At 30.9% G+C, this 24,025-nt stretch overlaps 7 protein-coding genes across 13 annotated transcripts in view; 2 read left to right on the top strand and 5 right to left on the bottom strand.

The window, feature by feature from the left end:
* Nucleotides 1–5: 5 nt before the first annotated feature.
* Nucleotides 6–3,992, bottom strand: ninaB (neither inactivation nor afterpotential B). Of its 3 annotated transcripts, XM_066738655.1 has the most exons (12): nt 3,789–3,992; nt 3,586–3,712; nt 3,270–3,482; nt 2,475–2,680; nt 2,207–2,353; nt 1,973–2,117; nt 1,739–1,889; nt 1,411–1,643; nt 1,148–1,330; nt 563–1,021; nt 374–472; nt 6–260 (listed from the first exon to the last, which is right to left on the bottom strand). In XM_066738655.1, exons 3-12 carry the CDS (start codon nt 3,369–3,371, stop codon nt 87–89), a joined length of 1,899 nt encoding a protein of 632 aa, XP_066594752.1. In that variant the 5' UTR covers nt 3,372–3,482; nt 3,586–3,712; nt 3,789–3,992; the 3' UTR covers nt 6–86. The 3 variants fall into 3 exon arrangements, with proteins under 3 accessions (XP_066594752.1, XP_066594753.1, XP_066594751.1); XM_066738656.1 differs by having other exon boundaries at nt 2,475–2,672; nt 3,270–3,712; XM_066738654.1 differs by having other exon boundaries at nt 3,270–3,712.
* A 726-nt stretch (nt 3,993–4,718) lies between these two features.
* LOC136780658 (aldo-keto reductase family 1 member C18-like) lies at nt 4,719–5,651 on the bottom strand. The gene is made up of 5 exons (XM_066739175.1): nt 5,577–5,651; nt 5,266–5,433; nt 5,069–5,185; nt 4,796–4,990; nt 4,719–4,736 (listed from the first exon to the last, which is right to left on the bottom strand). Exons 1-5 carry the CDS (start codon nt 5,649–5,651, stop codon nt 4,719–4,721), a joined length of 573 nt encoding a protein of 190 aa, XP_066595272.1.
* Nucleotides 5,652–5,959: 308 nt separating this feature from the next.
* Nucleotides 5,960–7,946, top strand: heix (UbiA prenyltransferase domain-containing heix). Its single transcript, XM_066738660.1, has 2 exons — nt 5,960–6,181; nt 6,400–7,946. Exon 2 carries the CDS (start codon nt 6,416–6,418, stop codon nt 7,412–7,414), a length of 999 nt encoding a protein of 332 aa, XP_066594757.1. The 5' UTR covers nt 5,960–6,181; nt 6,400–6,415; the 3' UTR covers nt 7,415–7,946.
* A 227-nt stretch (nt 7,947–8,173) lies between these two features.
* On the top strand, nt 8,174–12,313 carry LOC136780419 (rab-like protein 6). The gene is made up of 6 exons (XM_066738757.1): nt 8,174–8,759; nt 8,984–9,182; nt 9,251–9,735; nt 9,819–10,600; nt 10,661–11,159; nt 11,228–12,313. Exons 2-6 carry the CDS (start codon nt 9,062–9,064, stop codon nt 11,426–11,428), a joined length of 2,088 nt encoding a protein of 695 aa, XP_066594854.1. The 5' UTR covers nt 8,174–8,759; nt 8,984–9,061; the 3' UTR covers nt 11,429–12,313.
* A 36-nt stretch (nt 12,314–12,349) lies between these two features.
* Nucleotides 12,350–15,244, bottom strand: Smyd3 (SET and MYND domain containing, class 3). 2 transcript variants are annotated; one of them, XM_066739064.1, is made up of 6 exons: nt 14,860–15,244; nt 13,876–14,120; nt 13,491–13,795; nt 12,904–13,183; nt 12,655–12,817; nt 12,350–12,594 (listed from the first exon to the last, which is right to left on the bottom strand). In XM_066739064.1, exons 1-6 carry the CDS (start codon nt 14,985–14,987, stop codon nt 12,387–12,389), a joined length of 1,329 nt encoding a protein of 442 aa, XP_066595161.1. In that variant the 5' UTR covers nt 14,988–15,244; the 3' UTR covers nt 12,350–12,386. The 2 variants fall into 2 exon arrangements, with proteins under 2 accessions (XP_066595161.1, XP_066595162.1); XM_066739065.1 differs by lacking the exon at nt 14,860–15,244 and adding an exon at nt 14,301–14,838.
* Nucleotides 15,245–15,266: 22 nt separating this feature from the next.
* Nucleotides 15,267–17,769, bottom strand: Surf4 (Surfeit locus protein 4). The gene is made up of 3 exons (XM_066739066.1): nt 17,556–17,769; nt 16,043–16,717; nt 15,267–15,948 (listed from the first exon to the last, which is right to left on the bottom strand). The coding sequence occupies exons 1-3, from the start codon at nt 17,604–17,606 to the stop codon at nt 15,862–15,864; spliced, it is 813 nt and encodes a 270-aa protein (XP_066595163.1). The 5' UTR covers nt 17,607–17,769; the 3' UTR covers nt 15,267–15,861.
* Nucleotides 17,770–18,919: 1,150 nt separating this feature from the next.
* spen (split ends) overlaps nt 18,920–24,025 on the bottom strand; it is a 40,817-nt gene continuing 35,711 nt past the window's right edge. For all 4 annotated transcript variants that reach the window (XM_066739063.1, XM_066739061.1, XM_066739062.1 and 1 more), the window contains exons 11-13: nt 23,199–23,948; nt 22,937–23,095; nt 18,920–22,870 (exon numbers count right to left, since the gene is read on the bottom strand). In XM_066739063.1, coding sequence (XP_066595160.1) covers nt 22,742–22,870; nt 22,937–23,095; nt 23,199–23,948 — 1,038 coding nt within the window. In that variant the 3' untranslated portion in view covers nt 18,920–22,741. The remainder of the gene's footprint in view (nt 22,871–22,936; nt 23,096–23,198; nt 23,949–24,025) is intronic.

Below are 24,025 nucleotides of genomic sequence, written 5' to 3' on the forward strand. Positions count from 1 at the left end.
GTTAATAAAGTTTATGATGTTTTCATACTTTATTTAAAATTTCAAACATTTATTTTTGTCTCGTCATAATAAATATAACCTATATATTATATCTCAGAATGAAACCAGCCATGCAAACATTTTGGTACCGGCCCCGGAGTTCTAAATGTTGCTCTTGCAATTTCAGTAAAAGTCATTGCATCCAAAATTAATAATCCTACCTCCGTTTCATTATCTTTACCCCAAATAAGGGCGCATAAAATTAAACCGTCATCTTCGCTCTGCAATAAAATAAATAATATTATTGCTTTTCGTAGAAAATATAAAAGACTACACACATATAAAACTATTAAATTAATTCAAAGAAATTATCAATTTTTTTAAATAAGTTTACCTTGCTGTTAGGACGCGGTACAAAAATAGGCTCACTTGGATAAACATTTCTTTCTGACCACGTTTTGTATATTTTGTACACTGTGTCTACTTTAATAATCTGGAATAAAAATATAACGTCCTTGTATACAGTTATATCGTGCTACTTCTCTCATTATCTGTTAATTAAAAAATTATTTGCAAATTTTACCGTTCCTGGATTATCCAAGTCAACATCACTAGATATAGCATAAAAATAGCGATATGGTTTTCCTTGGCAGCCTGCTAAGTTCACAGTTGGTGTTTCGCATCCTAAATTGCAAAGAAGTTCGGGCTTAACGAAAAATTTTCGATCAGAAATTTTATACGCCTCTGGTTTAACATTGAGATTATTAATCTTATTTTGTTTAGTTTTGGCTTTCCCTATAAGAGAATGCAAATTTAACGCATATTCCTTATTATTTCTTTCAGAACCTTTTGATTTCACATAGCTCTCATCACTGTCCATTCTCTTAAACTTTTTAGTCCTTTGCAAATTGTTCTCCAATGCTACCATATCTATTAAATTGACCAGGCTGGATGTATTACTATTACATTCCAGTAAAGGTAAAACGAAACGCAAAGGTCTACCGCGAAATAATTCAGCATAATTGGAATTGTTATGAACGTTCTGTGTGATAAGAAACGAGATGGAAGTTATTAAAATTTTTTCAGAGAAAATGCTAACATTTATTTTACATTTAGCTTGCTTTTTGTGCACCATTAAAAAATATAATGCAACCATTTCTAATCTTACCTTTAACGCATCAATGTACATGCAATTGAGCATCTGAGCATCTCGATAACAGCAAATATCCAGCATTACGTAGTCTCCGCATGCTGTTTCAAATTGATTAATAATATGCAGAAAGAAAAATGCTTCTGCGTTGAATCTCCTTTCCAGTTTACCAGTTTTCCGAGATACAACATGAATAAGAGTCTAGTGACATTAAATTACGTAATTAGGAAGAGCAATATAAATTAATCCCTTTTTGGCGATATATAAACGAAAATAATTACATTCTCCTTTTCGTTCCAGTTAAAGCTGGAAAACATTGGTTGCTCGTTTATACAACCCGTTATTGTTTTGACCAGAGATATGGATAAAGGCTGCTCGACGATAATAAAATAATTTTCTGTTATTCCAAATGTATGCATATACGAAGGGTTCAATGGCCACCTAGCTGAAACGGAGGCCATTATTCGTGCCTGCTGAAACATTGATGATTCTTTTTTTTCCTCATTGTTCTGTGCTGTAAATAAATGTTTAATATATACCATTGTATTTTTTAGGATTCCCACATATAACAAAAAGGGTTTATATAGCTGCTGCTCAATTGTAACTTACTTTTAACTTTAGGATTTGGAGCAAAACGTATAATATTGTAAGTTGGTCCGTGCAATGTTAAACTCATACCAAGGTTGTACACGGTACCGTCGGACATTATATGCGGATGGGACGTATGATTTACGATATTGACAAACTTTGATACATTTACCTGTAATTATTATAATTTAACAAAAATAAAAAATGTACGGTCGATTAATATTAAAAGGAGAGAAACTACGACTCTTAACTTGCCTTGTTTTTGGTTTCTAAAGACACCGGATCGATTCGATGTATCACCGGAGTCTCCGTGAATGTATAAAATTCATCGCCAAATGGATAAATAGTTATATTAGAATTGTCTGACATGTTTTCTTTCATTTTAAATATCGCTGTAATCCTAATTATTTATCAAGAATTATGAAACAGTTATTTATCAAAGAAATAGACATCTATAAATGTTAATGCTTTAATTTTGTTGTCCGTCACCTTTGAAAAATCGTTTTACAAGGGTCGGGGATAGCTGCTGTGCCAAATTCTGATACAACTATTCTTTGCGCAGCTTTGTTTCTCTTGTAAACGTCAGTTTGCACGAATCTGTTCTGATATGTCACGTTTCCTCCAGATATATGAAATCTATAAGTTTTTATACCAGCGCGTAAAAATCAAAGAAAAAACAAAAAGAATTTGTTCTTATAAGTTTATAGTTGTTATTTAAAAATCTGACAAAAATGTTTACAATTATTTAGGTATGTACCTATGAAGAAGAGCAGAACTATCAAAAAGATGTTTAAACGTATAATTGCCAACATTTAGGTTTCCTGGACCATTTCTAAATAAAGTACCTTGAAGCCAATGTGGAATTGTTCCAGTGACTTTTCCCTTCAAAGGTACTATCACTTCCTCTTTACATGACCTAATCCAAATGGACGCATCGCAATTCGGCCAATAATTCCTATCAATCTTAGTTAATTTTTCCTTTTTATTTTACTTCATATACCATACTTCTGTTATCCAATAAAACGCCCCAGAGCAAAGATGCAAGAAGACGCTCGTCTTTGTAACTATAAGAGATATTAAATTTTTATGATTGAAACCTTTTCGAAATCTCTTATTATTTTAATTTAAAAAAGTTCAATGCAAAATTTAACTTCATTATCACTCCACATGAAACACAGATAAATGTTTTCTTACGTTTACACTTTGGGGCATTTTAAGTTGCGAGCTTTACACGTATATTTACACTTAACAGTGTCTTTTTTTACCGACTTATTTTACATTTTGGATGAATTAACTTTTTTAGTACCATTATCGACTCTAACTAGCTGTATTCGCGCGGTAAGTTCTCATTATATCTTAGATGTGAGGAAGGTATAAGTTGTAAAAAATTAACAATTAAAACAAGCTTCTGATAATAATTTTACTTTGTTTGCAATTTCATCGTTATGCAGGAAACAAACGTTAAAGCTAAAACAAGTCCGTTTGAAAAGACACTTTTCACTTAAACTAAATTTAATTTCATTTATTTTAGAGATCAGTTGAACCCACAAACCTTCGTATCGTTTTCCACTGGCGGTACCGATCTTTCATTTTTCTCATTTTTAATTGATTTCAGCTTCAACGCCTTTTTATTCTTCTGTTTATTACGTTTCATTATTATTTGCTGCTTCGAAATTTGCTTTTCGCGTTAGAAAATATATTTCACAATCACTAATAATCACAGCTTTTGCGATTGTTTGATTTAAATATTTAATTTTCGTATCAACTGAAGAAATTTAAAGCGAAACAACCATATTTCGAATATTATAACATAAACTCAGTGTAATACCATCAAGAGTGTAAAATATTTCAATACAACTAAAACTTGCCTCTCTACGACTTTACTTTCTCGTTTTATATGCGCGATGGTCACGGGAAACAGTTTCAAGGTGTTTTTGCTAGAAGCCATTGATAGGATCAAGTACACAAATTGACTTGACCTAAATCTTACCAATTCTATAATGTTTAAATGTCTTAGTTATAGCCCACTTTACTAATATAATCACAATAAAGAAAATATTGAGCAAAATACCTGTTTTAAAACATATACATAAAATGGAATTATTATTTTACAGCTTCAGCGCCACGTGTTTTATCATAACAACCGCTAAAGGGTAATGGGTGAAGTAACAATAAACAGATTCCTCAAGTTTATATGCAATGGAAATATATTAAACACTTTTTTTACCGATATAACTTTATACAGATATTCACCTCACGCGTACAAAAAGCTCAATTTTTCATATTTAAAACGGAATTGAAAATGGATAGTATTGGTGATTCTTTATTCTAAAAGAATACAAATAGATTTATATTAATAAAATTATTGTCGATAAAAATTCATTTCAAGATTCAAAATAAATTAAAAATATTATGAAACTCACGATGTAAATGGAGCTACTCGTTCACCATTTCCAATACTTTTTATAACATTCATTTCCTCATTTGTTAACTCAAAATCAAAAATTTGAATGTTTTCTATCATTCTGCTTTTTGTAACAGTTTTTGGTAAAGGAATTGCACCTTGCTGATGCTGTTTCAGAATAAGTGAAATTATAATACCTTATAAATTGAAACAAAAGTGCATTCTACTACTCTATTTACTTACTACATATCGAATAGCAATTTGTGCTGCTGTTTTATTATACTTTTTAGCGATATCAATTAGTTTTGGATTATCCAAAGATGTAGGTATGCCTAAATAGTTTCCAGGCCTTCCCAGTGGAGAATATCCAGTCACTACTATGTTGTGTTTTTGACAAAATTGAATCAAGGCTTCTTGGTTTAAATTAACACTAACCTCGATCTATAAATTAATTAAAATTTAACAAATTGTTCTACAATGTCATTAACCTTTAGACTGCTATTACTTATTCTGAATAAATTTTTAAATGTGTTCTATGACCATTTTGACCATTAACAATAAATTTATGATGAAATTGTAATATATGGCTTGTGCCATTTAAGTGGCTTTGGCAGTCTAAAGGATTTTAGAATTTTAGTAAAAATACAGTATGTTCAAAATATTGAAAAACTAACTTGATTGTTGACCGGCTTAATATTAGCTGCATTTACTAATCTAGAAATCTGCTGTGAATTGAAGTTACTAATGCCAATACTACGTGTTAGACCAAGTTCAACACATTCTTCCATTCCCTTCCAGGTTTCAAGGTAGTCAGTGTCTGAGAGTATAGTATTCCCTTTATCATCAGTCGGCATAACATCATCTCCATCCTATAACAACTATACTTAATTCATTCTTGGCTTACATAAGAAGTAAATCAAATTTTTATATTGTCAAACGCAACATACTTTAAAGGCAAATGGCCAATGAATCAAATACAAATCTACATAATCTAATCCAAGATCTTCTAATGATTTCTTTAGACTTGGAACAACTCTTTCTTGCTTGTGACAATTATTCCAAAGCTGAAAAAAACAATCTGATTTAATAAAACTTAAAAAATAAAAATTTTAAAAATATAAGTAATTTAATTAGATTATAAGACCTTTGTTGTAATAAACAGCTCCTCTCTTGTCACATCTCCATTTTTTATTTTAGATCTTAATGCATTACCAATTTCCTTCTCATTTTCATAAAATGAAGCTGTATCAATATGACGATACCCAACATCAATTGCATTTTTCACTGCTTCTTCGCAGTTATTATCTGTAGCCTTCAAATAATTAAACCCAAGGAAAATTTATAGTAGACACTAAAATAAATGGCTTCTATCTTACAATTAATAGTAACTCATTAGAAAATTTTAAGCGGAATAAAAATTATTTGATTAAAACAAAAAGAAAAATAATTTCTTACTAAATAAGTGCCATAACCAATGCCTGGCATAGAAAATCCATTAGATAATGTAACTGAGGGAATACTATTCGCCATTCTTTCGAGGATTATATTTTAGTGTTATTACAGTATACTATAAAATACTAAACGATATATAAATTCAAATGATATATTTGCGACAAGTGAATTTACACGACTCAAATGCTACGTTAACGTTATTTCCTAATTAAAATAATTCAACCAGAACCGAGAGCAGTAGATAGGCCTGGATAAGCCCAGCGGATTGCAATTATTGCAAATGCCCCGGATAGGGTCAGGGTTACCTTGCTTGCCTATCGAACAAACTGATTGCTGGATGGCTTATACAATTCACACTTTACGCTTTAGATGGCACCACGCGCGAATTGGTGAAAACGGGTGAAAACAGTGAAAACACGTCACCAACCATCCTTAAATAAGAATATTTTCACTTAATTTTATTCTAATTATTTAAGGCAGAATTTAAAAATGTGTTCAAAAATTAAAGTCATTAAACGGTGATCATAATGTACTTAAAAAATCAAATCTTCAAGAAGGAAATATGGAAATTGTCCTAACCCAATATTTTACTGTTTAAGGAACTATAAGTAAGTTAAATACAAAAAATTAAATGCATTGCATAAATTATGTAAATATTGTTTAAAGTGAAATGAAGAGTAATATTTAATCATATATCATCTTTCAATATGATACAAGTTCACTAATGGTCATTGATCTTATAAATGTATACATTTATAGTATTGGAATTTTCTTTTATAGTGTTGTAAAATATATCTTAACCTGATTTCAAATTTATCAATTACAGAGTGCTAATAGACAAGATGTCTAATGGTATACAGAGCTTACCTCAGAAGAGTGGAATCAATTCTACCTCCAATAATACTAATTATCATGGGTCATCGTCAACGTCAACACTTAATTCCCCTCTTATGAAGTTATCTTCATATTTCTTAGCTGTTAGACCATGGTCGCTTAGTGCATCATTAATGCCAACGCTTCTTGGATCTGCTCTTGCTTATAGATTAACTGGTCTAGCTAGCTTTAGTTGGATATCATTTGTTCTTACATTATCTACTATAATTTCAGTACATGGTGCTGGTAATGTAGTGAATACATATTTTGACTATATCAAAGGTGTTGATAGTCGTAAAAGTGATGACAGAATATTGGTGGACCAGCTTCTTTCAAAGGATGAACTGGTTTCTTTAGGGGCATTACTTTATGCAGCAGGATGTTTGGGTTTTGTCATATTAACTGCTATTTCTCCTGCTAAAATGGAGCATCTTGCTCTTGTATACTTTGGAGGATTATCATCATCTTTCCTATATACAGGAGGTATAGGATTGAAATATATAGCATTAGGAGATGTGTTAATCTTAGTAATATTTGGTCCAATCTCTGTTCTTTTTGCCTTCATGGCTCAAACTGGATATGTTGAATTAGGAACAATTTATTACGCAATACCACTTGCATTGAATACTGAAGCCATTTTGCATAGCAACAATACGCGTGATCTAGAGAGTGATAAGAGGGCAGGAATTGTAACATTAGCTATATTAATAGGACATACTGCATCTCATGTTTTGTACGCTTTTTTATTGTTCACACCATATATAACTCTTGTAGTCCTTGCTCTAAGGTATTCTGTCTGGTTTCTGGTACCAGTTGTTACCTTGCCAACCGCCTTTAAAATAGAAAAACAATTTCGAACTCCACATTTAATTCAAACTGTACCTAAGCAAACAGCTAGACTGAATATGTTTTTAGGCATTTTATACGTTGTTGCTTGCTTGCTTGTGGATCCCCTCCCCTACTTATAATTTAAACAAAATAAATTTACATAATGAACACGATGGAAAATTGGGAAAATTTATGTGCAGCTCCTACCATTGTTTGATTACAATATCTGAATTTAAAAAATTTTCATTATCTCCTTATCAAATCAATGTTTACACATAAAATGCAGATTAGTATACATATGGTATTTATAGCAAAAAGATATATAATAACTTTTGTATGATTAAAATATTTAATAACACATCTTTCTCATTTTGATGTGTATTATATTTGACTGTACAGATAATGAGTTTATAAAGGGTATTAATTTTCAGTTGTTTATATGACTTATCAACTTGATAAGTGAAATAAATATATATTTATAACTGCTTTTCATCTTTTTTAATACTTGCTTCATATTTGAATATTATACGACATAGTATAATGTACCTAATTAATATATCAAATTAAGTTATGCATTGATATAATAACATATTACAATTTAATATTTTTTGTGCATTCAAATACTTAAAGCTTTGAAAGCAAAAACATCACACACTTTGAAATGATTTCTCACTTTAATTATTTATTTATTAGCAAGTTTCTACAATGGTAATAATATCACAGTTATATTTATTTTCATTATTTATAAGTGATTTATACTTAAGAAAAATAACAAATACATATGATACATTTTGTAATTTGATATCATAATAATATCATTTTTCGCTAAAATTATGATAATAATAATATATCTGCATATTTAAGATGTAAAAATATGAAAGACAATAATATGTAGAATAATGTTTAATTTATTAAGCAATGAATCAATTATAGAATAGCAGACAGAGGTGTTTGCAATATATATGTTATAAAAGAATATAAATATATATTTTCAATGAATTGGGTTTTCTGGATTAACTCAGTTTATGCAAATATATTGAGTTTAATTTGAATAAATAATTTTTGAGAATTCTGTAGAGATAAATATGTAGGCAAATCATTTTTAATATCTAAAATTTAGCTATTTACAGATAAAGAATAAATATTAATTATGTGAAATCGATTGGAAAAAAGTTGATGATTATACTTAATTTTAATAAATCCTATCTAAATTTATTGTATGAAGGTATTCATTCTACAAAAAGCACGCTTATATTTCGCGCGTGATTGTTTTGCTGACAAGTGACAATATTTTTTCTGTAAGCTTCGTGATTTTGCCGTACGATGTCCTTAGGTTCACTTACGCATTTTTGCCAACATCAGTGAGAAAAAAAAAACAGCTGCTTATGACAGCTGTACAAGATTTCGGAAATTTATTTTTTATCAATAACTTAATTTTCTAATTATCTCACTTTATATACATTTGCAACAGAAAATTAATATGTGGTAAGTATTAATGTAGGTTTACATTCAATTTTATTTAGATGCAATAATTCCTTTTTAAAAGTAGAAATATCCAGACACACACATGTTCTTACATTAGTTTATTGCTCTCTAATTTTTTACCTTCACCGTATACGACTGTTTTTTTAAACTGAAATATTTAGAACGCTTAAAAATGTAAATAATCTTTTTTTAATGTCAATCTAAGAATAATAAAACATTTATAGATAATCAAGCCAAGTGTTGAACTGACAGCTTTCTTTGCTACATATTGCCTTTTAAAAGCTAGAAGAAAGGTGATAAGAATGTTTTCAGCATTTAAAAGGCTGGCAGGCAAGTCTGAAGGCTATGCATCCTCTAGACCAGCCCATCAAACTATGCCAACAATATTGCAAAAGAAATTTGCAAAAGGCGTGCAATATAATAGTAAGTTTTAACAAATTCCTTTTGGATAGAAATAGTGTTAATAAAAAATATTTTAACCTCTGTTTTAGTGAAAATAATTATTAAAGGCGATAGAAATGTTGGTAAGACTTGTTTATTCTATAGACTTCAAGGTCAAAAATTTATTGAGGAATATTTACCAACGGAAGAGATACAAGTAACTAGTATTCAATGGAACTACAAAGCTACAGATGATGTTGTGAAAGTGGAAGTCTGGGATGTGGTTGATAAAGGCAAAAGACGCAGAAAGCTTGAAGGCTTAAAAATGGATAATGCTCCTACAGAAAACACAATTGAGGAGCCTGCTTTAGACGCAGAATTTTTGGATGTTTATAAAGGGACCAATGGTGTAATAATAATGATGGATATCACAAAGTCATGGACATTTGATTATGTTCAGCGTGAACTTCCAAAAATTCCTACTCACATTCCTGTTATCGTATTGGGTAATCATTGCGACATGGCTCACCACAGAACTGTTACAGCTGACCATGTTACATACTTTATTGACTCTCTACAAAATAGAGCTGCCCAGGTAAGCTGTTCACCCAATAAAAAATTAACTAATTTTCTCATTAGATAGGAATAAGGATAAACTTTTGTTTATATTGAAAATAGGTAAGATATGCGGAATCGTCTATGAGAAATGGCTTTGGTTTGAAACTCTTGCATAAATTTTTCAATCTTCCATTCCTTCAATTGCAAAGAGAAACTTTATTGAAGCAGCTTGAAACGAATGAAGAGGAGACGAATTTGACTGTTTTGGAGCTCGATCTTTTCGAAAGTAGTGACGACGCCGATTACAATAAGTTCCTTGAAACTCTTGTTAATAGGAGAAGAGCCATTGCTGATTCTGTATCTACCACTACTCTAGTCACCAATAATATAGCTTCAGTAAACAATCATGCATCATCTTTAAATGGACCTAGAAATTTATCTACAGATGTTAGAAGATCAGCTTCTATGCCTGGTCCGATTGGTGGTGGAACGCCAATTCCAGTTAAAAATACAGATTTAAAATTATCACAAAAGAAAGGGATTGCCAGTATACCGTTAGAGAATTCAGCTGCCGCTGCTAAAAATTTACACGCAGCTCCCATAAATTCTGCACAAAATAGCTGCAGATTGGACGATGTTCACAAAGCAGGAGAAACTGCTAATGACTATATTGATAAAAAAGATTTCAACGGTATAAGATCCCAGTCATTTATGTCTAAAATATTTGGTAATAAGAAAGAAGACGAATTAGAAAAAATATCTAGTATAAACAACACGCAATCAAATGCACCATTAACTAGTGTAGATGATTTTGTACCCGATGATGGATTGTTAGATAGATCTTTCTTAGATGATCATCAGGCATCACCACAAAAATTACAAGAGCAACAAGACGTTGAAAGGTATTTAAAATATATTTGTTTTATGATAGTAATTGATTAAATTGTACATTAATTTTGTAGCGATGCAGAGACTGCGGCAAATCCCCTAGTAGCTGGATACGAGGATGATTTGTCCTCAGCAGATGAGTCAGCACCTCCCGTCCAACAAATATTAACAGAAAATCCATTATGCCGGCAAAAACACAAGCTGCTAACAGATGGTGATACTAATTTGGATAGATCTGCACCTTCTTCAAAACGAGATTCAGTCTCGTCAATGGAGCAAGAACTTCAGATTTCGAATAATTTTGAAAACGCTGAAAGACCAGATATAAGCGCTGATACTTTTGACAACTGGTTGAGAAGTGATTCAAAGTGGCGACAAAGCCCAGAAGGTGGAGAAGATACTAGTAGTAATAGTATTAGAAAAGATAGACTGGAATTAAGTGATAAGAGTTTAGATGCCAGTGTAACAAGCTCAAATGTGCATTTAGAGCTTTTGGATAATTCTAGTATACGCCAAGTTAGCTCAAACTGCAGTAGTCCTGTTTTAAAAGAAAAGAAAAAGCACAAAGAGAAGGTAAATACATTTTTTTATAATTTTTTTAAATCTAAAATCATCAATTTTATGTCTTGATTTCCTTCCAGGGGGATGAAAAGGAGAAGAAAAAGAAGAAGAAGTCTAAAGAAAAAGAGAAAGACAAAGAGAAAACAGAAAAATCTGATAGAAAAAAGAAGCGTTCTTCTCACCGTTCTCGCGATGAAAGAAAAGAACGCGAAGAATTGGAAGAATTTTTGAATGGTTCCGCTGCAAAAAACAATGTGGACTTAGCTTACGAAGCAATATAATTTATTTAACAAACTGCCTAAGGCAACTAATCTAATATCCGCATTGGTACGCAAAAGTCTAATTTTTATTAATTGGCAATTCAATGCAAATTCTTAAGAAAAGATAGGGTGTTATTTTATTGAAAGCTATATTTTTTCCAATACATGTGATGCAAGTATCGATTGTTGAAGTGAATATATCTGTAATAAAGCTTTAAATGACAATGCAGTGCAAAATATAATTGCATGAAAAGTATAACACGCCTGCCTAATAAATGTGTATATAGAATATACATACAGATCAAAAATGTACTATTTAGATAACATATTTTAATTAGTTACTTCATAAAGTTGTGTTACTCATAAAATTATTATTTTTTATAAATTAAATTATGTGAATATATTGTATATCATGTTCATATTATTTTATGCAAATGATTAAGCATATGTAATATGATGCTTTTAGAATAAAAATAGGTTTATATTTCTGTTATATATCGTTTACGAGTTTGCATTTTTTTAACGTTAAAACTTAAAATTTAACGAAGAATCTCAAAGTGTATAATGGACATTTACAATTTATAATTGTCGTCAGAAACTCATAGTTCTTAAAGATTAATATTATTTTCTGCAAAATTTTACGATTTAACAAAACGATTCATTGCGGCTTCAGATCGAGTTTCATTGCCTCTTGAGCTAAACTTTTCTCTTGTTTGCCTACAAATTTTCGACAGATAGTCAACACACATTCAACATATTAATTTTGTATTATCTATGCAGAGTTGTAATATTGTTGCGATTTTATGTTAATAAATACATATAAAATCTTATAATACTGACAGCTACTATAAGTCGATAATTTTCTTTTGTACCATTTTTAATTGATGAAAATAGATATGATTTCAAATAAATGCTCTGTGTAAATAGGATATTATTGATAAAACCTTTATTTTACTATACATAAATAAATATTTGATTCTTAATCAGCTTCTAAAGTAGCTTTATATAGAAGACGTTTAACTGTGTCTTTTACAAGAGAATGTTTCTCACCATGTGTTATCACCAAAATATCATGAGCCTTTCGAAGCATTTCGAATGCCTGTTTAGGTTTATTTAAATATAATTGTATCTTTCCTCTCATTAGATACAATAACCCAGTTAAAGAATGTATGTAGCCATAATATAATCTGTAAATTTGTTATAATTTTTTAGAAGATATTAATAAGGAATTAATAATTCCTACTTACAAATATCCAGGTAAAAGAAGTTTTGAGTATTCTTCAGCCTCTTCCCAACTACTTAAATTAATTGCTGCATCAAATGCACTTTCTAAAGTTCTCACGTGTTTAACATTTAAAGAATGTAGCACACCTTTCTGTCGCTTAAGGCAGATTTTGCTAACATCAAGATCTTTATTTTTCTAAGAAAAAAATAGAAATAACTTTTCCTTGTTTATTAATTTTTTATTGATTATAAGAAAGGTAATAAAAGGATACAAGCCATAATCTTCATGTCTTGCAAATGATGTTTTGTAAATTCAGTAACTTCATTAAAGTTTTCTTTAAATCCTACAGGATATTCAGCTCCACATTTTGTACATTTATCATCATTGACAGAGCATGGATAAGTACAAGATACATTTGGACAAGCAGCTGCTTCAGCTTCTGGCTTTTCTGTCTTGCATTTTTCACACTCGCATAAGAAATAATAAGAACTTTGAAGTTCTGCTTTTCTATCTTTAGTAGTATTGAGTAAATCAATATATGATATTCTTATCTAGATAATAAAAGTACTCATTCAAAAAAGTGTCTTTTAATATTTTATACCATTTTTGTAAGCAAATGAGTTGTACAAAGTGTAGATTAAACAATATAATGCTAGATTAAAATAAAACAAAAATATCTTTCAATTCAATTACAGGATAAGCAATAGTAAAGAAAATAACATATGTACATATTGAGAAATCTATTATATCAGTATTATGTTGTTTCATTTTTTACTTTTTTCTAATATTATAAAAATTAAAATGAATTTAATATATATAAGCTTTTTTTATTAAATACTATTAAAATATAAAACTTACATTTGACCAATCCAAAGATGGAAGATCTTGTAAGGTTCTAATAATAATCCTGGTACCTTCAAAAATGACTGTTGCATTAGGCTCACAACTATGATCCAAAATAGATGGTGCCAAATAAATACCCACGCCTATACTGTTCATGTCTTCGTTAAGTATGTTAAATGAATTTATGCACATTCTACCATATATACCCATTAATTCAGCTGAATTAGGTATTGGTGTATTTCCAAAAAATTCCAATAGTACTCCACATAAAGATGTAAAATGTTCCATCTTTTCTTCACTATTTTTTATATCTGAATAATCTTTAAAATAATAAGTTCAGTAAATAAAACACTGTTGCACTATTTCAAATGGAAATCTGGCATAGCATGCGAATACCTACGGGACATTAAGTCTTTAAATTTTCTATATTTCGTTTCAGTGTAATAGCCACATTCCTCTCCCCCACCTAGATTTAATTTTATAATAATTTTTGCCATAAGCCTTGCAGCATCTGGTATCACTCTTGGTACTATTCTTTTTAAATTTGAACATTCTTGTTTATGGATAGACCAAGATTCCTTTTGGCACTTACGGTCGCAGTAATATACATACTGACAACCAGAACATTTTAATAGCTGAGTGTCACTGAAATAATGAATATAAATATTACTCCAGTTTACTAGAGTACATAAAATCACAGTGGTTAAGAATTTCAATACATAATATTAAAAACATAAAGTACTACAATTAAAAATATTCAAAAATGTTGAAACAATAGGAGAAGGGAAAAAACCCCGCTTATTGTTTATATAATTACAATAGTACCTTTTAAGACAATTGTCACATCGCTCAGTTCTGTGTTTTGAACTAAGTACAAAAGCGAATGGTTTGGCAGTGATTAGAGTAGTCCCTTTTTTCAAAACATCCGTGTTTTCTTTCATTTTAAAAATAAAACAAAAGCAATATTAGTCATATTTATCCAGCATATTTTGTTACTGGCTTTAATTGCGTTTTTCAGATGTGGCGGCAATTCTATCTCTACAGCCGGTGTCGAATATAACCTAATTTTCTCCATCTGCCATCTGGCCTGTTCCAACTCAGGTCCCGTTCCACTCCCAGACCCAAGTGACCCAACACTACTGTATTGGGTCGATGGAGCATTTTTAAATCAAATTATACTAACTATTAACTACGCCTACAATCAATCATGCCATGTAGCGTATAGTAGCAATGTTCTTAATTCACAACTATAAAAAACTAATGTAACAAAAATATCGAAAAAAAAAAGTTATGCATGAAAATGATTATTTAGCACTAAGAAAGTATAAAACAAATTTTCTTCAAATCTTATAGATTATAGTAAGGAATTAATTTCTTAACTTACCTAATAAAACAATGATCACATCTTTCGTAACGGGACGACGACTTTAAAACATATGCAAAAGGCTTTGCTGTGATTATCGTCGATGCTTTATCAACTAACGAATATTTATATCCATTTTTTAACTTCATATTATTTAATTTTTCCGAAAAATCCTTGGTCGCAACACAAACAATTTATATATTAATTTCGTAGGTATAATAGGTATACACTAATGGAGCTAAACTGTGCTGCAGATGTTACCTATGGTACGTTACATATATTTATTCTATTTTCAGAGTAGCTTATTTTAACTACTCATATTATTAGCTGTAATAACGGGATCCTTAACCTAATTAATTTTTCATAAATTTCTAAATAATAATAAAACAGTAACAGATATCACTGAGCAAAAAGTGAATTATTCCATATAAAATTTAAAATTGATTATTTATTTACAATAACTTAATAACGGTAAAACTTTTTTAAAAAATCAGATATTATTTATCCCTTTACAAACTTAAATTAGCCCTAATGCTTATAGCAGAAGTTTACAATGATACTGAAATTACTACAAATTTTACAAATGTCAAATAGTAAGGTTTCAAGTATAGAGAAATTTAAAACTCACAGGAAAAATATATTTTTTATGATAAACGCAATGCCATATGTACAATGCCATTACTCATAATGTATTGGTTTGTTTAGAGTGTGTTGCTTTTTATCTCATATTCAATATCATGATTTCAAGATACTTTCACAATTCTCTTCCAAGTCTGCTGTATTTTAATTTGAATTTCTACAAAATGGTGTGTCAACAGTTCTTGAATTTCAAAGTACACCTTGGCGACATTTTAGTTGCATTGATTATTTAAAAATGAATGCATTTTCTAAACCCAGCATCCATTATATAAGCCATTTAAGGCTTTATTGAGCGTATAAAGAAACGGGAATGGGAGACATCTTGTTTAATGGTTTGTGACAATGTAAAGATGTATGTTCAAAAAGTCCATCATAATACTATTTCTACCACTCTTTTTTGTGCTCATCCATTGAAACTCCACCAGGACCCAAGGAGACAATCATGAGAAGACCACCGATTACAGATAAAATCTAATGAAAATTTCAGTAATTTAAGAATTATACTAGAGAAGTTAGAAATTATTATATGTATATTGTTATTCTACTAAACATTAATATACTCTACCTGAAAGAAATCGTATTTAAGGAAGTCTCGTAATGGTTTATAATGTGGAACAGCCCACCAGGCATTATTGTAAATGTTTAAAACAGAAAGTAAAAGAACCAGCAGTAATGCACTGAGTTTTGTCTTATATCCAATAGTTACAAGGATCATGAGACATACTCCAACAATGTCTTGTATAATTTGAAGGAAGGAACCTCTAAAATGTATTATGGTTATATACATAAATGCCAAAAGAATTCTTCCAGCAAGCTGGAGAAGATTCTTAGGTTTATTATCTCCAAGACTTGGAACTCCGGCAAATAATGATCTTCCTTCTACTCTAGATTCTGCTAAGACCAATAAGAGTGCACCAATTAGTGCCAAATTTCTAAACAAGAAAGCAATATCCCAGAAAATGCTGTATGCGATTGTTTGGAGAATCACTATGAAGAATAATACTCCACAAGCAATGCTGACTTTATATCTTCCAATAACCATAACACATCCTCCAAGTTGTCCAATTAAATTAATTAAAACAAATATTGTTGCTAGAAATTTTCCACAGCCCCAACTTAAGTCCATATATTCTCTTTGTTCGTTCCATTGAAACCACATTCTTAAGCCATCTTCCAAAAATGTGGCAATGAGGCATAATCTTGCAAGGGTAGGCAATATATGTTTCCCATTTCGAATTACCTATAAAATAAAGATATCCATTGATAATTACATCAATATAAGAGTAGCAATAAGATTTAAGAAAAAAATTAATATAAAAGTTTAATAAAATAGATGGATAAAGTGGATCATTGAAATATCAGAAATTATACTACACAGGTAAACTTAAAGAATATCATTTATTAATGTATAAAGTAGGTCTGTGAAAGTATGTGTTAAATGGATAAAAAATCTTATGTTCATAAAATACAGATTTCATTGATAGAAGAATGAATACTGCCAAAGAAGAGAAAGCATATTGACCTATATATAGTGTTGACTGCACAATGAAATAATATTTAAGAAATAAACATGGAAACTTCATAAACACTATAATTTGCTAAGTTAATTCTTAAAAGAATCAATGATTGCAATTCGTGTATCAAATTATAAATGTTTACAATAACTTTAGACATCATCTTATTTGGAAAATTTGTAGTTTAAAATAATGCCAATAAATGAATCAACAAATTGAATCGACAAATGTCTCCTCGTAGTAGTTTATATGTATGTATCTAAATATAGTATGCATGCTACGTAAGTTTATAACCTAATATTTTAGTGTAAAAATGTACTATATGGAAAATGCCTGCAATACAAGTTACTATTTTGATTCTTTAATCATATAACGATTATAAGGCTTTGCAAGAAGAACACTAAGAAAAATATGGAAGCGAGTGCGAGAGCTTTTCGACGATGACGTTGACAGGAGTTAATTTGATTCCCGCAGGAGTTACTTCAGACAAGACTACATATGTTCAGAATAATAGATTGTTTGGTCGAAGGGAAAAGTATTCAATGAAAATAGTAAGAATTTCACCTGATCGGCGATTTCTTCTGCCTTGGAGATCACCTCTTGCGAGATCACCATCGTGTTTTATTCAAAAACCAAAAAGATACCCATACACTGACGTACACACGTGCGCGCACACAAGTGGTAAGAATGAGAAATTAGAAAGAGAAGAGAGGAAAGAGACCTATAGTTGCCTATAGGGGCACAATACAAACAAACCACTACGCGATCAAATGGAACGACAGGTAAACTTTTGGAATGATGTGGAGATCGGAGCGCACGTCATTTCCGGTTTACGTGGTCAAGGTGAAAACTCTTGTGATATAACCTGGCAAATATGTATAACTGAAGAGATATGAAAGTTTGGTGCTTTTACGAAAATCTGATAAAGCAATTCGTATTCATATCATTTTTATAAAATATTTCTAACATATATATATAGTTTTCTATTTTTCTACTTAACTCGACAAATCGTACACAAATTTATTAAGATAAATTAGTAAGTTATGCAATGTATAAGTTTGTAATGCACACAGAGCCATCATAATTTATATTTATTCAATTTAAACAATAATGATGGTAAAATGATTACGGTTTTAAATATATCATTAAAATACATCTTTAATTGAAATAATTGCAGCGAAGCTAAAAAGTATGAAAAAATTTAAATAAGAGAAAAAATATTAGTTCCTATAACAATATATGTAGTTTAAAAACTACACAAATTACCACACATGTACTACTCTAAACAGTTTGCTTCTATGCTCGGATATGACGTATAATCTGCGATTACTAGATTTTCGTGGTCGGTAAAGAAGCTTTAATCTGCATATTTTTAATCGTTATTGTGTGATGCAAAATTTACGCATGAGAAATAATTATTGTAATATTCATTTAGAATCAAACCTTAAAAATTATTCCCTTTATTATTATATTTATTTATTAATATAATCATATTGCTATGAAAATATTCTATTATTGTTTTATGATTTTATTAATGAGACTATACGAGCATACAAGATCCTAAAACTGTTTTCTGTTTTTATTTATAAAATCATTGATTATTGTTTTGTGCTCCATTCTTTTATCGCGTTGCTTTGGAACATTTTTCAAAACATCTTTGAATAACGGGAAGTCGATAAAGCAGAAGTAAAATAAAAGCCATTGCTGAGAATTAGTTGAAATTTCGCCGGTAGGCGCTTAATAAAATAAAAGAAAATTTATCAGCAATATTTATCTATATGCTATCGAATTATTAAACTGTTAATAATGCAGAACAATATTTTATAGGAATAATATAATACCGAATAATTATTAGTGTAATGGTATAATAAAAAATGACTTTTAAAATCGTGAATAAATTTTTCAATCATAGTTATTATTATCATTAATATCCATATAATTATCAATAACTACAGTAAAACACAAAACAAAAATGGTGATATCTGTACATTTCTCTTAAGTGAATAAACATAAAATTTTGAATATCATTAGCCTATAGTAGAGGAAGGAGAACTAAATCGTAATATTCACAGTTTTTTTACAAGATAGGACAGACGTAGAATTGGCGCGCACACACACACAAACCACGAGACCGGACGATGAAAACGTACATTTCCATCGACGCTTCAATGATCGTACGATAATCGAGAAGGGCCACAAAAGTATCCATTATAATTAATGTTTTTTTTTCAGTTTTTTGTTCGTCTGTTTGTTTGTTCGATCAATTGCTAAGATTTATTATACAGTGCATGAGCCACATTCTCGCCCTTTATACTTACTCATTACTTTAATATTTATTTTAATATCATCTCAAGTTTCTCGTCGGTTATATATATTTGTATCTCTATTAGACTGTACATATGCACAACGCATCTTTTACACTGTACATTCACACGCTTCTTTCTTTAATCGCTTACTCATCACTACAATTTACGCTGCCGTGATGTAGTCGTATATTTTTAGGGATAGACAGAACAGTATATATATATAATATATATATATATATATTTCATGAGTGGCTCTTGATACCACATTTACAAAGCTTTCACCAAAAAAGGGCATTTAGCGACAAAGATAAGAAACTAAGTCCAAATCCCACTTGTCGACAGAGTAACAGAATTATAGCAAGGATATCCATCAATAGAGCTATTTAGAGATTATACCGAATCTATATAATTGGGCTCGATTTTTATACATCATGTTAATTGAAACAACCATTTAACACTATAGCTATATAGTTTTACAAATTTCGTCAACTGCCGCTTCACTATATATGCGTTTATTGGCCGTTCATAAATAATTTCTTGATTCTTCTCCTTTAGCGTAAACTTTACAATATTCTCATTAAGCTATCCCAAAAGTATCAGATAAATGTTTGTGATAAACATTGATCTATAAATAGATTGACATTTTTATTCCTAGCATGTAAATAATACGATATACATATCGCGTAGTGTGACGGAGGGTTTGCGGACGTTTTTCACAGATTTTCACAACTATTATTTTATCGTTATTTTGTTATTATAATAATCTGAATTTCTCGGTATGCGCACATGTAAGAAAATTTTAGCGATTTGCAAGAAATAATGTTATAATATTTGTATATATGTAGTATTTATATATAAACGATTAAATAATTTGTCTTTTTAATCGGGACAAAGGAAGCCTCTTAAATTTCTCATTAGACCTGTCAGGAAAAAAATACTTGCAGTATTATAATATTAGCACCAAAACTTTTGTTCATATTCTAAATGAATGGATAACATATTGTGTTCTGGCCATCCCTAATACCTTCTTATAACACTGTTTTTTTTTGTCTGAGGTAATTTTACCCTACATGCAGCAGCTCATTGTTAGATGTATCATTTATACTATTTAAAACATACTTTTCCGCTGTATTGTATGGTGTTGTATATATATATATATATATATATGTAAATATATATACACACATATATATATACGATCTATACATATAAGCGCATTTTAATCATGGAGTTATTATTACAATCTCTGTACGAGGGATGGTACATAGAAAGTTTGAAGCTATCAACAGGATAAAAGGAGTTTATGGAACAGAGTAACGCTATTGGTCAATGAGATCGGTCGGTCATGCACATGTTTAATGCGTGACATAATCTATGTATGTGCCTCTGTTCAATACATAAGGTAATAATACAAGATACGTCGTCAGAAGTAGACAAATGTAACAATGTTAGTAAGGTAAGCTGGACGCGTGTACGTAAACGTTAGTGGTATGAGGATAAGGAGAAATATTGGTGTACAGCTGCCGAAAGAAGGAAGAGAAAGGAATGACGTTAGCTGTTTGTGAACATTGTAGCCACAGTAGTAAGTAGTAAGGGATTAGTAATAGTAATAGCGTTAGTAGTATAGTAGTAATAGTAGTAACAATAGCAGTAGCCGTAGTGGTAATAGTATAGTAGAAGTAGTAGTAGCAATAGTGATATTATTAGTATAGTAGTAGATGTAGTAGTAGCAGAGCGATAGCAGTGGGGCTAATAGTAGTAATATTAATTAATAATAACAATTAATAATAATAGCCGTGATAACCATAAAAATAATAAAGATATTAATTAATATTAAAATCCTTTATAATTTACATAGTACTAAAGTATAATTATAATATAGTAATATGTTACAACTTGTGATAGAAATTATAATACACTAGTAATAATCATTATATAGATAGTTTTTCACAATCGCTTTCTTTTATAATAAGGTCTTTTACTTTCTAAATTATCAGTAATTATTATTACATTAATATAATACATAGGTATTTATATAGAGCAGTATTATACAAAAAACACATCACATATCGCATGTACCAAACTGGTCACTAATATGTTTTTAATTTTTTTTCTTCGTTCTTACCCATATACATCTATATATATATACACATATACACACACATCTATATGTATACGACTATCTATACATATATATATGTATGTATCTATCGTTAAATAATTAAAATCACAGTAGTATGCCTTCGCTGGCTTGCTTTTAACTTACGCGTTATTATTAACATATATATGCTTATTTAAAATAGTTTATATATAATGGTAAGGATACACTAGTTTCCTGCTTTTATCTCATTAAATTTGACTGCTTGCCTAGGGCAACAGTTACTACTACAGCACGCATCCTCACACACGCTCGCAAATGCATACACACCTTCTTGAACAGTCGCACATACGCATATGTATATACATATTTATATATCTTTAATATATACGTATATATATACATACGGGAATTATCAGTCTATCATACCCAGTCATCTACCATTCCATTACGTCTCGATTTTGGTTGTAGACAGCTTATTCATCAATTCCCCTTAAATTAATGCTACGTTCTCTTCTTCATATTCGTGTATAATATGCTAATTTTATTTCACTCCTCTACATATATGTAAAATCTATCGTGTTTCTAGGCCTACTACTTTTTCAATCTATAATTACCTATAAAAAAAATAAATTTTATTGACGAAAGTTCGACAAATTATTCTTTTATAAAAGAAATAAAAAAAAAACTCATATATGTATCGATTCTCAAGTTCTCATAAGAAACTTTAATATGAATGGTAAATCATAGGAGATGTTAGCCCGAAATGACCTGTACACTGAGTATGCATATACACATACATACAGTAATATATATCGTCTTTAGGAGGAACGAATAGAATAGCTTGCTGGTATAAACATCGCATAGTGATTAATAGATTATTATGACGGAATGGGGGCTGTGATTGACGAGCTTGTCAGAAAGACCAAGAGTGACGTCGGTCAATCCCACAAACATTAGCAATGGCACGCGTATTACAAATTATTTTATATGCAAAATTAGTTGCGTGCCACTGTTGAATAATGTAGAAAGACACGCTTGGTGATAATAATTTCATTGACCATGCTAATCTTCCTACATCGCACAGCCTCCAATCTCGTTATTATTAAACTACGATGTTTATATGTCTGACTCGGTCAGATTTTTATTTGATTGTCATTGATACAACTCCGCGAAAGAATTCTTTTATATCTCTTAATACTTCAGATTTAATTTACAACTCTATTAACCATTAGAAAGACACTCTGGCTTTCGAGCCCTCTGTGTAAAATGCCTTTGAAAATTTTGTCTCCTTACATTCCTAATAAGAGTCAAATAATTGTAACTTGATAAACTCGTACGTGATCTCAGACCGTGGCAATAACGATGAGCAAATGGGCGATCTTTGCAACACGATGTAAGAGGTCAGGCGCAATTCTTGCCAAACTTTCGTTTGCGAAGTCACAGGATGGAAAAATATGTACCACATATGCCGGCTAAAATCAAATAAATACAATTTTTAAGACATTGCCAATAATTTGGCAAATAATAAAGATACTAACCTGTTGAGATCCTGGGAGAGGTATATTCACAATTCCCGCAGCTTGTTTCTGAGCAAGGTACATGATAAATCTAGTTTGAAGGTTTTCACTTTGTTGCAAGACGTCTACCTCATCGCGCCCGCAAGGTAACGCTAGCAGCATGCAGTGTTCATGATCAATCTGAAATTGATAATAGAAAAAAATATAGTCATTAAAAAAACATCGTCCTCAAGATTGAATAAAGAGCTATCTCTTAACAACACATTGTATATGGGAAACTCACCATCATTTTTCTAGCTACGCCTTCCACCTGGGTTGGTTCCAGTCTCATTCTTTGAGCAATTCTCAGAGGTGGAGTAGAGCCGTCGCTATTACAAGGTAAACTATCTCTTGCTACATTGGGGTTCCCGAAAACAAAATGCATCTGTACTGCAGCTTGATCACTTTTAAGTGCCAATAAGCCTTGCCACATTACAGGATAGCGCCTCAATAACATTTGGAATGAATCAGCCTGCGACGGTATTTGAGATGCGTGAGGCGGCGGTGTAACTACTTGGTGTTTTTGAGATCTGTCCGGGGTGATGGCTCTGTCGGTTGGCGCCTCGCTCGCCGCCATGGGATATTGCGATCGTAAATGTGCCGGGGGTGGGTCGTAGTAGCTCGACCTAACACCGACTGGTGCACCAGCTAATGCTGGATTGTTTCCTGGTCCGTACTGATGAGGCGGTGGTGGTAAACGCGTGTTTCCATGCAGCATATAAACTTGTGCTATCTGAGGACTGTCCGTTGTACGATCGTGAGGCGTCCTCGCGCTTCGGCGCAATTCCAATGGAGGGCTATGGTTCTCTTCGCCAGCAGCTTCTAATTTCGGATCTAATGGTAAGTGAGGTGATCTTGTTCCTGCTATGTGGTATATTCGTGGCGAAGTCAATGCTTCTTGTTGTGCGCGCATGTATTGATATTGCAGCACTTGGGGATGGATGTAATGTGGTATCTCACCGGTTCTAGCAAGTCCATAGTGTCCGACGTCGCCCTGATCGAAAAAAAATATTGTAGCAGATGCTTCAAGAAAAAGATACCTCTATGATTACGTAATTTGATTGCTAATAC

This window comes from Prorops nasuta, unplaced genomic scaffold, assembly GCF_024137725.1.
Source record: "Prorops nasuta isolate Cenicafe-Biocafe unplaced genomic scaffold, Cenicafe_Pnas_1.2 PNAS00019, whole genome shotgun sequence".
Lineage (NCBI taxonomy): Eukaryota > Metazoa > Arthropoda > Insecta > Hymenoptera > Bethylidae > Prorops > Prorops nasuta.

Coding starts and splice junctions, on each gene's coding strand:
- LOC136780658 (XM_066739175.1), bottom strand. CDS start 5,651: ATGGCGAATAGTATTCCCTCAGTTACATTATCTAATGGATTTTCTATG. Junction 5,434..5,576: donor TTGGTTATGGCACTTATTTA/GTAAGAAATTAT, acceptor AATTATTTGAAG/GCTACAGATAATAACTGCGA. Junction 4,991..5,068: donor ATTGGCCATTTGCCTTTAAA/GTATGTTGCGTT, acceptor TAGTTGTTATAG/GATGGAGATGATGTTATGCC.
- Smyd3 (XM_066739064.1), bottom strand. CDS start 14,987: ATGAAGTTAAAAAATGGATATAAATATTCGTTAGTTGATAAAGCATCG. Junction 14,121..14,859: donor TGTGATCATTGTTTTATTAG/GTAAGTTAAGAA, acceptor TCATTATTTCAG/TGACACTCAGCTATTAAAAT. Junction 13,184..13,490: donor CATCTTTGGATTGGTCAAAT/GTAAGTTTTATA, acceptor TTTATTATCTAG/ATAAGAATATCATATATTGA.
- ninaB (XM_066738655.1), bottom strand. CDS start 3,371: ATGAAACGTAATAAACAGAAGAATAAAAAGGCGTTGAAGCTGAAATCA. Junction 2,681..3,269: donor CAGTGGAAAACGATACGAAG/GTTTGTGGGTTC, acceptor AAATTAACTAAG/ATTGATAGGAATTATTGGCC. Junction 1,331..1,410: donor ACTGGAACGAAAAGGAGAAT/GTAATTATTTTC, acceptor TAATGTCACTAG/ACTCTTATTCATGTTGTATC.
- Surf4 (XM_066739066.1), bottom strand. CDS start 17,606: ATGGTGATCTCGCAAGAGGTGATCTCCAAGGCAGAAGAAATCGCCGAT. Junction 16,718..17,555: donor CAGAAGAAATCGCCGATCAG/GTGAAATTCTTA, acceptor TTTATTTTATAG/GTAATTCGAAATGGGAAACA. Junction 15,949..16,042: donor TTAAATACGATTTCTTTCAG/GTAGAGTATATT, acceptor AATTTTCATTAG/ATTTTATCTGTAATCGGTGG.
- heix (XM_066738660.1), top strand. CDS start 6,416: ATGTCTAATGGTATACAGAGCTTACCTCAGAAGAGTGGAATCAATTCT.
- LOC136780419 (XM_066738757.1), top strand. CDS start 9,062: ATGTTTTCAGCATTTAAAAGGCTGGCAGGCAAGTCTGAAGGCTATGCA. Junction 9,183..9,250: donor AAAAGGCGTGCAATATAATA/GTAAGTTTTAAC, acceptor CCTCTGTTTTAG/TGAAAATAATTATTAAAGGC. Junction 10,601..10,660: donor GAGCAACAAGACGTTGAAAG/GTATTTAAAATA, acceptor TTAATTTTGTAG/CGATGCAGAGACTGCGGCAA.